The 14,627-nt window shown below is 37.9% G+C and overlaps 2 protein-coding genes across 2 annotated transcripts in view; both read left to right on the forward strand.

Annotated features, from left to right (window-relative positions):
• LOC140167549 (uncharacterized) overlaps positions 1-6,996 on the forward strand; it is a 49,783-nt gene extending 42,787 nt beyond the window's left edge. The window contains exons 6-12 of the mRNA XM_072190851.1: positions 1,121-1,243; positions 2,206-2,460; positions 3,170-3,397; positions 3,822-4,061; positions 4,895-5,137; positions 5,853-6,091; positions 6,860-6,996. Of these exons, the coding sequence (XP_072046952.1) occupies positions 1,121-1,243; positions 2,206-2,460; positions 3,170-3,397; positions 3,822-4,061; positions 4,895-5,137; positions 5,853-5,977 (1,214 nt within the window). The 3' untranslated portion in view covers positions 5,978-6,091; positions 6,860-6,996. The remainder of the gene's footprint in view (positions 1-1,120; positions 1,244-2,205; positions 2,461-3,169; positions 3,398-3,821; positions 4,062-4,894; positions 5,138-5,852; positions 6,092-6,859) is intronic.
• Positions 6,542-12,462, forward strand: LOC140167550 (uncharacterized). Its single transcript, XM_072190852.1, has 8 exons — positions 6,542-6,584; positions 6,860-7,102; positions 7,490-7,735; positions 8,048-8,176; positions 8,654-8,806; positions 9,241-9,354; positions 10,004-10,094; positions 11,718-12,462. Exons 1-8 carry the CDS (start codon positions 6,542-6,544, stop codon positions 12,049-12,051), a joined length of 1,353 nt encoding a protein of 450 aa, XP_072046953.1. The 3' UTR covers positions 12,052-12,462.
• Positions 12,463-14,627: the final 2,165 nt, after the last annotated feature.

Raw genomic sequence — 14,627 nt, forward strand, 5'->3', positions numbered from 1 at the left:
ATGATTGACGATGGTGATGATGATAAAGGAGATGATGATGATGATGATGATGATGATGACCAATCATCCATTTAAAACACACATAACTTGTATCAGTTTTGAAAACTTGTTGCAAACTATTCTAACATAATGTTATTAAAGGGCAGGTCTATAGCAAAAACAAGTTTATCTCTATTCGAAGAGAATAATTATTACATTACAAGTTGACACTTGTTGCAATTTTTTTTGCAAGCCCACACAGTAATTGTTAATATGCGTTTGCTTTGTAATATTTCATCCAACTGAAACTATAGCATTGCAATATACAGGGAAATCAGACACATGAGTTTGTGGACTAACACGGTTTATATGCTAGTCTCAGATGAAATTCTAAGCTCAAATTATGTATTTATTTTTTAGGCCTAATATTTCTCATGATATTGATATACATATGAATTGTAATATCACAATTGTCTAATATATAAAAAAAGAAGCGGCTGATTTTATCCATGTGTTTAAAAACCATGAAATTTGTAATACTTAATTTGGAATTTTTTTCTGTGAACAGCAACAATATACGTTCTGTCTATTGAGAGCGTTTATAGTCCCTTTTCTCACAGCGGGCACATCTCATTTCATGACGTCACCGGTTTTCTAGGCTAAATCTGTCTCGTTCGAAGGGACTCGCCGGTTAAGTTGTTTTTTGCGGAATATCAATTTTAAACGTCTTATTTTCTCAAAAAAGGAGTCATTTTCATTGTCCTCATAATATTAGCTTGCCAATGATATGATGTTGTTTTCGCTATAGACCTGCCCTTTAAGTGTTGACAAAATTTTTGCCCCAAAATATATTTTTTTAAAACATTTTGGCAAAGGTTGTATAGGGCTGTTTCCCCTATAAAACAAATATGAGGTTAATTTGGTCAGAAACCCATACAGGCGTCAACATTGTATTGTATGGACCACCACCCCTTATCAAGATATTTGGGGGTACCCTCCCCCTCCATCCCACAATTTACGCCTATATGTCACTGACACGAGGAAAGTAAAAGCACTATTTATAATATAGTTATACGAATGTATATCCATATATCCAAGTATATCTCCGTTTAACAATGATATTGTGACATTTTGTTGACAGAGTTGTCGGATCCATGTTCACCTGATCCGTGTGATTATGGAATCTGCTACTATGACAGCAGCAGAAAAGGGGGCTTTTGGTGTGAATGTTTCGAAGGCTTCAATGGAACCCATTGCACCCATGGTTAGTGTGTAGGCCTATATAAGTAAAAGGCTCTATGTATTGAGATATAGCTCGTGAAAAGTTGAGAATCTACCAAGCATAATAAGACACCACGTTTGGTCCTATTCTGTCGGTCGGACATCCGGGCATGAACCGGCTGACAATAGCACTGGAGTGAAAACAACATTCGCATTCACTGAACTCTGGAGTGTATCACAAGATATATCACACTATTGTGCCAGGTTCGACTCTCTGCAAATAAAAATATGCGATAAGTTGTTTTCACGCATGAATGGATGTGACGTGGCCCCGACCGGTTGTTTGATGGGATCATTTATTAGTTTTTCAAACAAAACATCATGTATAACCAAGTTTTGGGCTTAAACAGCTAAAAGTGATATTGTGCTAATGTATACAGATGCTTTTAAGTCGTTCTCAACTTTAATTTCCCCTCTTTTTCAAAATTATTCTCTTTTATAGTATTTTTTAAAGCTTTCTTGGATATAAAATGTATCTATTAATGACCAAATTGGTGGCGCTATTTAGTTACTGGAAATTACGATTTCAAGCTTTTAATACAAATAATTCCTTTTATTTTTTGATACAATTTGTTTATAACATTTCCTTGTTGCTTGTTTCACCTATTCCAGCTGTTTTAATGGCGGTATTTATCACCTTACCCTTGCAAATAAAGAAATATGATTTAGGACAAATAGCGCCATCTATAGTTTGCATTTAGTTAATAATGAAGCCAATTCTATATAAATCAAACAGCCGTGCACTATCAATAGAAAGCGCCACCATCGGCACCTATTGGGGCACCGATATCTTTATCGGACAAAACTAAATGTGGCCCCTATAATTGTATGGAGAATATAGACCGTCTACATAATGGGGTTTGCATGTTGTTCCTTAAAAGCTTCTGTAGATGTTTTTATCCATAACATGGATGTAAATTCCTTTGCAACACGTTTTCTCTACAGATTATTTGAAACCAGAAATATACTGTGAAGCGGGCTTCAGCTATCAGATAGATATTTATGACGATAGCAGAGAGGTATATTGGGACTTGCCTGGGACGTACGACAACTCAGAAGAATATACTAATGGGGACGTTACTGTTTGGTGTAACCCGCCATCTGGAACGTCCTTTTCAGAGGGTACAAGAACAGTACTGTGCAAAGCAATTGACGAATCAGGCAACGATGCAAATTGCACTTTTGATGTGCTTATTACAAGTAAGATGTGTCTAACATTTTTTCTATTGACCCAACCTGACATAGCAATACAGCCTGATATAGTTTGCGGTTTTCCTCTGAAAATAATAAGTGTTGACTTATGCAGAATAGAAGGAATAGGGGGGTCCTGGTTAAAGGTATGCGGGACTCGTGCCACGGTTTGGGGAAATTTCAGTGGCGCCCAATTAAGACAAATTTGGATGCATTTTGGGTGTTTTTGTGAAACATTGGTATACTGTTGGGTAGCAAAAAGTATAGAGAAAGTCAGCATCCAAAAGTCTGCGTGGCACATTCCCATACAAAGGTTTTCGAAGATCCTCTCCCGGTGGAGGGGGGCATTTCCACAATATAAAATTAGGAACAGCAAAAGTTAAAACAAAATAATATAATTGCTCTTTCCAAAGGTCCGTCCGTGAACGCCGAGAAAGGCCATCAAGTCTGGGTTTGGTATATGGCAGTGATGAAGCGCCCATGACCATGATGACCATCGAAATCCTTTGTGAAGAAATCGACACTACGTCATCTTCAATGTGCACATTCGCTATTTGAGCATGCGCATTAAGGATGTGATGATTGATGTATGTCTTGTTTCTTGCAAAATATATAGGGAATTACCAAATCTGTAGGCAGAACCTCAAAGTTCAGACCTTTACATTTTACCAATCACGTTATAATATATCAATGTCTTACCTAATTCTAACTTTAACAGAGGATGAAGTTCCTGAAATCAACTGTATTGGAGACCTAACACGGTCAGCTGCTACCGGAGAGAGATTTGCTGTGGTGTCGTATCCGGAGCCCAATGTTTTCAATGCTAATTCATTTTCATGTTGGCCTGCATCAGGCTCAAACTTTAATATTGGTGATACGGTCGTGACGTGTCAAGCGTGGAAAAATTCAGTATCTGCACGGTGCCAGTTTAATGTCTATGTTCGAGGTATGTCATTTTGCATTTAACCTCTGTGGTGTTGCCAAAACAAAGAACTCGCTGACAGTTCCGATATTTTCAAGAGTAAAATACTTGATTGGGTGGAATTGAATTGTTATTATTTTCCATGCAGCAAACAAAATAAAACCGAAACAAATCAAGGTGAGTGAAACACCCTGTGAAACACTTATCAACCTTGCATCATTACGAATTCTATAATGCCATAGCTAATTGCTGAAACTTTTACATATAGGCCAATGAATAAGCTGAATACCATATTATAAATTTAGCATTAGCTGACTATAAACTAAACACCATAAAACCTTTCAAAACAGTCATTTTGGTGTAAAGAATGGCCCTGTCAATTTTACCGCAACATGTGGAGTCTTACTCCATCTTTTTAACCATGATGTGGATCTCTAACACATTTCAGATTTAGAGAAACCCACCATAATTTGCCCGGATTACTTCAGAATCGCTACCGCATATCAGGCATCGTATAACCAAGTTTGGTGGGGCCAACCAGACGCTACGGATAACTCCGGTATGGTCCGTCAGTGGTGCGATCCAGACCCAGGATCGATCCTTTATATAGGTGATCACATCATTGTGTGTTATGCCGAGGATAACCATGGCAACCAGGAATCGTGTTCTTTTGGCGTAGAAGTTTTAGGTAAGAAACTTAACCAAAAATAGTTGAAATTTTGGATGAAATTGTCCTCTTGTATGATTTTTAGGTTGAGTATTTTCAACCATTTTTGATGAAGATTTCTAAAAGTTGGTTAAAAATCCATAAAAATGGCATTCCTAGATATTTATGTGTGTGGTCAAAATCATGATTTTTTTATAATCTTCTCAAAACTAAGCATTTTTTACATTAATCTAACGTCACAATATGTCAATTTTTTTTAAACTTGTATACTTTTATATGGCTACTTTAGACCAACAATTGTGCAGTTATGATGCCCAATTGTTTCAGAATTCTAGAATTAATACAAACCTTTCAGTCGTAGGCTATAGGGTATCAAATAGAATTTTTAATATTGGGTCAAATTGAGAGGTCTTTTTTACGAAAAGAAATGTTAGTACTCTTAATCTACAAAAATATAAAACAACAAAAGCATGTCTACTGTACTCATTCGAAAAATACTGGCTTGTAACGCCATCATATAGGGCCATTGATAAAAAAGTTTTAAAAAAAGGCAAAAAAACAAAACAAAAAAAAACACAATTTCATTACCATGTATAAAGCATGATGTATAAAACATAAACTGATCCCGCCTGCAATTTGCGGTCCAGGGCCACAGTGCTATATCGGACATCCAATAGTCTTTAATGGAAGTCAGCAGCCTCAGCCCTGCTGGGCTTGCGGCATTTATGTTTTAGCATCGTGGTCCTAGACCACAAATTGCGGACGAAATTAAATCATATTTGCGCCATGATAACGTAGTGACCAAGGTCTTATGCGTTCCATGCATGTTAACATTGACTCTCTACCATTTTCAGATAATGAGCCTCCGTCAATCTCATGTCCCGGACGAAAAGTTCGATCAATGGATTGGGATCAAGATAACGCCCAAATTTGGTTTCTTGGAGAGGTACAGGCATGGGACAATTCTGAGTATCAACCGATAATAGAGTGCAACCCGCGTGAAGGGTATTTCTCTATGGGAGAGACTGAGGTTGAATGTACAGCCACAGACCAAGCCGGTAACGAACGTGGTTGCAAGTTTGGGGTTAACGTGTATGGTAAGTGACACACTTAAGAACATGCTCATCTGTATACACAGTTCTTTAAACCCATATGCATCAACATGCATAGAATGAACTTTGGGCGTGCTGGTTGCAAACACTCGTGCTCCACAACTTCAGGCTAACTTTTAAGCTATGCTTGTTGAATGGCGCAGTTATTGAGCCTTAGGGATGAGATCTTTTCTGAATAATATTGACATTATGGTTTATTTGCAGTTAAGTTGAGATCTCGATTTTGGTACCAAGGTAAACAGAGAACTAGAATCATTCAAAATTAAGGTACGAGGACCCGTGCTAGTCACGTAAAACGTTTTGTTTATGCACAAGACACAGGGGCATGATCAAATGTAGACAAACATACATTTATAGAACGTACCAAAGTGACTTCGCAATTGAGAGAGAGAATTGAAAATGTAGGACACGTGTAAATATCTGTTTTGTATGACAACACAAAGAGTGATGTTATTGTTGGCCTAATTTTATGGTGTTACTTGAAGGGGCGACTCCATTTGAAATATACACTCCCTGTGTGTGAGATTAAGATCATATCATCCATATAGCGGGTGTATGGATTTCAACTGCAATAGTAAATAGCCCAATGTTGGTGGAATGATTTACTGAGTAATGGAAATATCTTGAAATAGAAGTGGCAATATTATTCAACTATATATTCCCCATCCATGATAATGTTGATCTCATTTACCATTTACAGATAGCCAACAACCAACCATCGTGTGTCCATCCGATATCTACGCCAAACGTGACCCGGACGAAGCAGGCACAAATGTAGATTGGGCAGTCCAGGGTGGGACAATGCTGACGACTCACCAGATGTAAACTGTAGACCTGACCAGCAACATGTATTCCTGTTTGGCACAACGACAGTAAGCTGTGTAGCCGCAGATGAGTCAAATAATCGTGGTTTTTGTCAATTCAACGTGGAAGTCACCGGTGAGTTGTTCTCTTCTCATCATTGAATATTCTCCTTCACACTTCGGTCCAATTTACATACTTAATACTCACGGAGATTGAAAACCAAGGCCGGGCGTAGCCGCTGCCTCGCCTGTTTTGCATCAACATTTCTTGATCGATACAAATAAAAAATTGTATAACAAGGAGTGCAAGTATTGAGTGAATGTTCTTAGTCATTCAGTAGTTTCAAACAGAGTTTGGAATTAAATCTAATACTGGAACTTCCTTTTTGCAACTATTGCGATGTTGCGTCTGGAACCACCAGACTTCATCAGGCAACTGACCCGCAGAGCTGGTCACGTGATAGACGGCTAGGTATCGTGACCAGCCCAGCGGGTTGAAGCCTGATGAAGCCTGGTGGTTCCAGGCGCAGCGTCGCAATAGTTGCAAAAAAGCAAGTTCCAGTATTAGATTTAATTCAAACTCTGAATGCAAGCATTATTGGAAGAAAGGAGAAGCATCCGGTTGAAAAGTACGTTTTGCTGCGGCATAAAAGCGAAAACGAAGTAGATAAGAAGACGACTAACGATAGCAACGAATTTTAACAGAGATAAAAAAAATCCTACACATTTTAGTTTTAAATAACCACGCATAATGTGTCCATTTACCATGTTTTACCAAGTTTAGGCTAGAAGATAATCATAAAAACATTATACCTAAAAACTAGTGAATGGTCCGTCGTCAAACGTGTAATTTGTAATTTTTCGTGATCATCATTTATCGTGTTATTGTTACCTTTCTTAACAGATCATGATGTTGCTACCATAACTTGTCCTGATGATATCGAAATAGAAACCATAGCAGGAGACAGTTATAACGTGGCTAAGTGGACAACACCAGTGTACACAGTAGACAATAATATACAAGGGACAGTATTTTGTAATTACGATTCGGGTAGCCAATTCAACATTGGCTCTCAGATGGTGGAATGCACTGTCACATTGGAGAATGGGATATCGTCTGGATGTTCATTCTTTGTTCGAGTAATTGGTAAGTTTATTCCGGAAGAATGTTTGGTAAACAAATCTTTGGAACAAAAGGTTTGAAAGTGCTTTGGCATGCCTGAAATGTACTGAACAAATTTGGCTTGGACTGCCCTCTTAAAGGTGTCAGGCATTTTTGGTATGGGTCAATTACGGTCAAACAGGGGGTCAAAATTGTAAATTATCCCAATTCCTTTTAAAAGTATACCAAATTACTTGCCTGATCAAAAAAGTTATAGTTTGTCCTATATGCGACCTTTGGCGAGCTATGGTCAGAAACGTAAAATGACCACCAGGATGTACAGGACATACAGACTTAAGCGAGTGTGAGTTACATGCTATAAATTAAAGTGATCTAACACTTGAAATGCTTCTGTGGTGCTTCTATACACAGATAACGAAGATCCAACAATACAGTGTCCGGCCAATCAAATCATCTTAAGTGAGAACGGAGACCCAGTTACAGTTAACACTGACGGACCAACCTATGATGACAATTCCGGTGCTGTCACTATGTATTGCAGCCCTCACCTAAGCACAACAGCATTCGACATTGGGTTATGGGAGATTACTTGTGAAGCGGTGGATAGGAGCGTGAATAAAGCCGAATGTACTTTTGGCATCAATATTGTAGCTGCAGGTGAGATATGTTGTATTGTAAGCTAAGGACCGGAGTCTAAACATCGATTATCAGCTCACTGTTGTATAGCACCATCGATTCAGGAGGGGGATGTCCAAGTTTCAAGCTGAACCCCAACTAAAATTACTTTTGGATGGTGTTTGCTGTTCCTCTTATAGGCTATGAACTGTGAGAGAAGCACTAGTGTTACTTACGAACTCATTAATTTTTTCATCTCATGTCTCTGGGATCGCTTTTAAGCGGTAAAACCACTTAGGTTGATAAATTATTGTTACAGGCCATTTATATATTTTTTTCTGTTTTTGTTTCTAGCATCAAGCGATCCCTGTGAGGGAGACACAAATCAATGCAACGGTAGAGGGGTCTGTTTAACAACAAGCACAGCAAGTAAACAGTATACATGTTCCTGTTTTGAAGGTTGGACTGGACAATTCTGCCAAGGTAGCGTTTAATGCTTCTCTATCTTAATTTCTCTTCTTCGGTGCTTTCTCTTCATAAATGGCATAGTGGCGCAGCGGCAACTTCAACTCACGGTCGCGGGGTAGCACGAGGTCGTGGGTTCGAAACAATGTAGCGCCAACCTGTTGTATGAGAGGAGCTGCGCTACGATCGGGCGAAATGATTTTGATGCATCGCAAAGACAGCGGAATAAATTGTTAATGTTATACCCGTTAAATAACAGAAATTAAGTTAAAAGTTATTTATTAAAAAAACTTTTTGCCACGACACAGGTCTTCATTTAGACTAACATCACTGCTAAGAATTGTGCTGACTTGGAACATTTAGAATCCTGAATATTTTGTGTAGGCCTACTTTATATAGAAACGTAAAAGCATTGCACTAATACCATTTACTTGCATGCTTTTGTGTTCTCGTCTAGACATTATCACAAGGTATTATTTCAATTTCTCTGTTCAGATACTGACTATCAGGACCCATGTGAAGGTCCTGGTGCAGATGGCGACTACAACTGGCAGTGTAATCAGAAAGGCACTTGTATAACGACAGATATTACTCTTGGGGAGTATACGTGTGAATGCTATGACGGCTGGATTGGAGACCGCTGCGAAGGTAAACACACCAAACGGTATAGGCCTATATTGCATGTTGCAGAGTCATTGCATGCGTGATCGTGAACCATCCGATTGGGGTGGGGATTGTGGTATTCGGTTTGCTTGAGCAGGAATCAACCGTTTCACGGTAATGTCAATGGGATATTTCAAAATCGTTACTTCATTTAGGAGCACGTGCGCCCTGCTAATATTACGCTGTGACACTGGCATGTTTGATAGCACCCGCAAAGCATGGCATTAATTCTCGGATTAAAACCTTTCAGAGGTCTTAACTGATACAGGCCTATTATCTGCAATGTCTTGAGCTTTTTATTATTTAAAACTAAAAACTGCCCTATAACCTTTTTTTTTATATTGAAGAACAAGTTGAAATAAAATTTCACATTTCTAGTAACTTGATTGCTTTCAATATCTTTGCTCGTCCATGTGCAGAAAGTGAAAACGAGAATAGTGAAAGCACTACTGCTGTTGCAGGAGATGGTAATGGAGGCGATGGAAACGGCGATATTGACCGAGAGAACAGTGCACAATCTGGACTCAACACAGGTAATATTAATATTTGCATCTCGATTACACATGCTGTTAGTATATATCTCTCAAGTATGTGGCTAAGGTTCTAATAAGCGCTATTTATGGGATTCTTTAAATAGTTCTGGTTTTAGTTTAGTGGTTTAAACCTTTGATCACAACACAAACATTTGCGTACCTGGGATTTTCAGTCGACACTTCGACTTTCATCAACAGACTGGCAACCCAAATTAGAGGTCAGTGACCTTTCCGGCACTTGACCCCAAAACCGGGTCGTAGACTCTAGGTAGCTTGTATCGGCCCGTCTCTGTTCAGGGATGGCTGGTTCACTCTGAATCAGCTCCTAAATCTATTCAAAGGCACAGCTGGTACATATAATATACTTTTCTATTCTCTATTTCAGACAATGGTATAAAGATATTTTTTAACATTTTCTGAAGGCACACAATGATTTTACATTTATTTATAGTGTTACTTCCTATGTATCGGTGTACATTATTTGGAGATTATTATTTTTTTTGAAAGATGCGAGTCATTTTGTTAACGGAAACACCACACATTTATATTGGTTCTGAAGTAATATACCGAATGAGTTCTTGACACTTTCATGCTGACCAACTTTACATAAAAATATTAATGCATAATTCATTTTGTTTATTTATTTCAGCGATCGTAGCTGGAGGAGCATCAGGAGGACTGCTAATTGTGATAATAATCTTAGTGGCTATCATAGCGTGTTTCGTTGTTAAAGGCCGAAGGTAAGGACATTTTAAAGAAAATTATTGATACATTTGTTTCACTGTTACTCGCCGATATAAGGAAATAAACATAGAAGACTGATAAACAGCACCACTGGAACTACACCCATTATGTAGTAGCATTTGGAAAAAGATTTTGGTATATCTTAGCTTATCTTGTATTTTGCGCCGTTAGCAAGCTGTAGGAAACATATCATAGAACCATTATATTTACATTCGAATTTTTATAATGATGTCATTGTATTATGAGGTAGTTGATCTTGTAAGAAAACTAGGTTTGATATCGCTCCCCTTGGAGGTTGAGCTAGTATTTTAAAATTCACACTCATCCTGTGGAACATGGCAAATATTTCTAACATCGTCATAGGGGTACTATGTGACCTCATCAAGAATAGTTGGAAAGTTTTTTCAATGTTCATATCGTGTTGCATATCAATGTATAGCTAATTTATTCCCCTTTGCAATGACACCACATTTGAAACAATCAGCTGATTCACTGCTGAGTACACGTTATGAATGTAGCGGGCCTTAAACAGAATGTGCCAAATTGACCATTATTCTGTGCACAAACAACACTAGTGACTAAAATCAATAGCGGGGGAAAACCATACGCAACCACAACAGTCAGGCACCTCCTCCTCATGCTGCACACCAGCCTGGTCACATGTTGCTGTGGGATGGCATTCCATTCTTCAACCAGAATTCGTCGCAGGTCATTCAATGTCATTGCATTGCATGGCTACTCTGACACGCACATTACGACCAAGCGGGTCCCACAAGTGTTCAATCGGATTGAGGTCTGGGCTGATGGCAGGCTGAGGCTATTCCATTAGCTCTACTCCCATATTCTGTAGGTAGTCGTTGACAACCCTGGCACTGTGTTGGCGACCGTTGTCATCTTGGAAGATTGCATTAGGTCACAGATTGTGAAGATACGGGCTTGCAGCTTGCTGCACAAAGTAGTGGCCAATTTGGCATATCTGTTTGAGACACCACTACTCAGCCGTGAAAAAAATGGTTGTTTCAAATGTGGTGCCATTGTAAACGGGGTTAAGTAGCTATCTATTGATATGCAACACGATATCATGTCACAAATAATCTGAGATATAAATGTTTGAAAAAACTTTCCAAACTTTTGTTGAGGAGGTTATTTAAAATGAATTAGCCAAATACGGCTCTTTTTTAGGTTCGCAATGAACTCATAAGGCAGCTCCATTTGCATTTCATATACCGTCTGAGAAAGGTTCAACCAGAGATTTTGCCTCAACAAGTGCAATTAATTTCTTTGAGTAATTTTATGGTGTTTTCATGTATATCTTATATGTTTTTTATGTCTTTTAATGTAAACATTGCAAATGTAATATTTCATGTAATTTGGCCTACAGGCCACGAATTTGAAATAAATTTAATCTGAATCTGAATCTTCCACAGAGGGATAGAGTTGGTTCCATTTGAAATTCATTCTCCCAAAATCTTCCACAGGTGGAATGTGGACGGAAAGAAAATGCAAGTACAAGCTCGTTTCTGTCTGGGTAAAAGTGAGATGGACCAGATGGTAGATTGTAAATGTTACAGAATGAAGACTCATGTGTAAATTATCTGTATTTTCTTATCATTACATAGGTCTAAACCATCAGAGAGAACACTGTCCACTCATCCCTTAGCTGCATCCAATGGTAGTCAACCTGAAAACGGCAAATCACCTTCAGTAAAGAAGGACGGACTTGAGAATCCAAGTTATTCCTCCCACATTGATAGCCGGTATTCCCGCACTTCCAACGATATCGCAACCCACAGCTCCTCCAAATATGCCACCGCCAGCGTATACTCCAATGGCGGCTACAACCGGCAAGAAAATCCCGCCAAGATTGCCAAGTACGAACCCGTCAGCACTATACCAAGGTGGATCTGTAATGTACAGCAGAGGTGGATCGGTAGCCACATATGGTGGATATGAACGGCCTGATATGAATGGTGGAAATCAGCCAAACCAATCGTATGATAACACTTTGTATGAAACCAATGTTTACGAGGAACTTGACGAAGTCACGATAAACCCACCACAGTATGAAGAGCCTGACTATATGGATGTCGAAGGCTGATTGTCCCTATCTTTTTACCAAAGCAACTACGTAAAACAACTTTAATTCCTATATATACTTTGTACAACTTTTTACCAAATAAGGTCATCAATTGTAAGATGTAAATCGTGCTTCATAAATTTTATTTGTATTTACTTTTACTTCTGGTCTTTTAATGATAATGTATATTAATGTTGTACTTCTTTAAACAGTATTTTTAAAAGCATTGCAGTACGCACTTTTTACTGCAGGGTGCAGTTGGGGTGTGTGTGTGTCGTGTGGAGGGGTGGGTGGGTGGGGTGCATGTGTGTGATGAGGGTGTGTGGTGTGTATGTATGAGAGGGAGGGATGTTTAAAGAGTTGTGTTTATCTGTGATTTGTGGGATTTAAAAATCATTAGATGTGGGATGGGGGTGCGTATGAGAAGGTGGGATGTGTCTGTGATGGGAGGGCGTGTCAGTGTGTATTTTTTTAATATTATTTACGAGCAGTATTTGCACGATTAAGAGTCTTTCAAACATTCAGGTATATTTCTAATTCATTTTAATTTCAAATATTATAATCAAGGTAGAAACATGAGATAAAAGGCAGCAGTGAACGAGCTTAGTATCAATACCACTCTCTGTACAAAGTCAATGGGGTTTCTTCATGATAAAAACGCCGCAAGTCAAAAACGCATCTTTGGCAAAAATTAGAAATTGGCAGGCAAGTTTTTCTCACCCAACATTTTAAAGCAAATCTTTGCTTGATATGTAGCCGATGTTTCTATCTTGAGGCAAGTCGGAGCTTTAGGTCATATTTTTACCAGTTTGGGTAATTTTGCTTAAATAATACAGTTTATTTCTGCAGAGTAAAAGTCTACATTGATACAGGAAAAGAGTCAAGGAAGCCATTGGTTATTTTTATATTTTCATATGTATTGCAGTTTATATTGAGTTATAATAAATAATAGGGTCAAAACGAAAGTTTTCGCTATTTCCCTTCTCCCAGTGAAAATCATGCACATGGGGGAAAGATAATAATACGTATTACAATGAGCATTGGGATCTCATGTATTGAACCCATACCTTTCCCTCTGAGTGTGGGCTTTTCTCAATATTTGAGCACAAACACTGCTATAGTTCAGGCACTTCTCCGACTACGCTTTCATTTATATTTTGGTGCAATGTACAACGGGTAATTAACACGTTTACATAATAAACCATAATTCACATTATAAACCCATATAATTAAGTCAATAATTCTGGAAAATTGTGCCATTTTAATATAATAATTATTTTTTATTGTTTTTATATTTGTCAACTTATAAACTCACAGTCTTGTATAAATGTGGCTAGTTTGTTAAATTAAAAGCGTTGACTTGGATTGTTCTAACCAAAACAATAAGCCTTTTTGAAATATGGCGGCAAAGGAGAGGGCGTACTTTGAAGTAAGTAATCTTTTGTCAGTTGAGAAGCATACAAAATATTACTCACTTTAAAGTACGCCCTCTCCTTTTGTGGCCGCCATATTTCAAAAAGGCTTATTATTTTTATGAAAATTATACAACGAGTTGATTGGCTCGCCAACTAAACTATTTAAAACTCATTTCGTCTGTCTTGATTTAAAACAACTTTAATGATATTCAAGTGGTCTGATTAAGAACGGTAAAACGTCTATGGATCCTTGTTTCAAGATAGGGCACATTATACCCAGATATAAAGGGACGTAAACCTATATATATATAATAACGCAACCTAAACCAATGTTGACGTTCTTTATTTCAGGATAAGGTATATACTTTATCCAGGGTTTAGGTTGGTATTATTTTAGGTTTACGCCGCTTTATATCGGAATATAATGTGCCCTATCTTAAAATAAGGCTCCATAAACGTATAACCTGTCTTGATTAGACCAGTTGAATCTCTACACAGACTTGTTGGAGACTGCTTTCAGGAACGTCAGCTGGTAGTCAACCATATGTATGAGGAGATTTTCATTATACTTTTACAGAACTGAGGTGGATTTTACTAACATTGAAAGTCCTTTTAAAGGCTCGGATAGCGACGTTTTCACGTATTTTTGTGGGCCCTGAGAGCACATCAGATTATCGAATTGCGTTTTAAATACGAGGAATGTCCTTCTGATATCAAATAATTTAGATTTTTTGAAATTCGAGATTTTTATGGCAAAGGATTAAAACTTAATATTTTTGAAATTTAACAGTCCTCGAAGTAAATTGTATAAAACTAATGATATGTACATAAAGTGTATTTTGCTGTAGATTGGATGAAAAGCCGTCCATCATAATTAAAATAATGAAAATCTTAACATTTCGTATTGAAGATATAGATCTTTCCCAAAAACACCAACAGAATGTAGGTCTTTTCGGGACAAAATGTATATCTTCAATAAGAAATGTCAAAATCATCCCAGCTACATACACTTTAAGTACATGTTATTAGATTTATAA

The sequence above is a fragment of the Amphiura filiformis genome, chromosome 13, assembly GCF_039555335.1.
Source record: "Amphiura filiformis chromosome 13, Afil_fr2py, whole genome shotgun sequence".
Lineage (NCBI taxonomy): Eukaryota > Metazoa > Echinodermata > Ophiuroidea > Amphilepidida > Amphiuridae > Amphiura > Amphiura filiformis.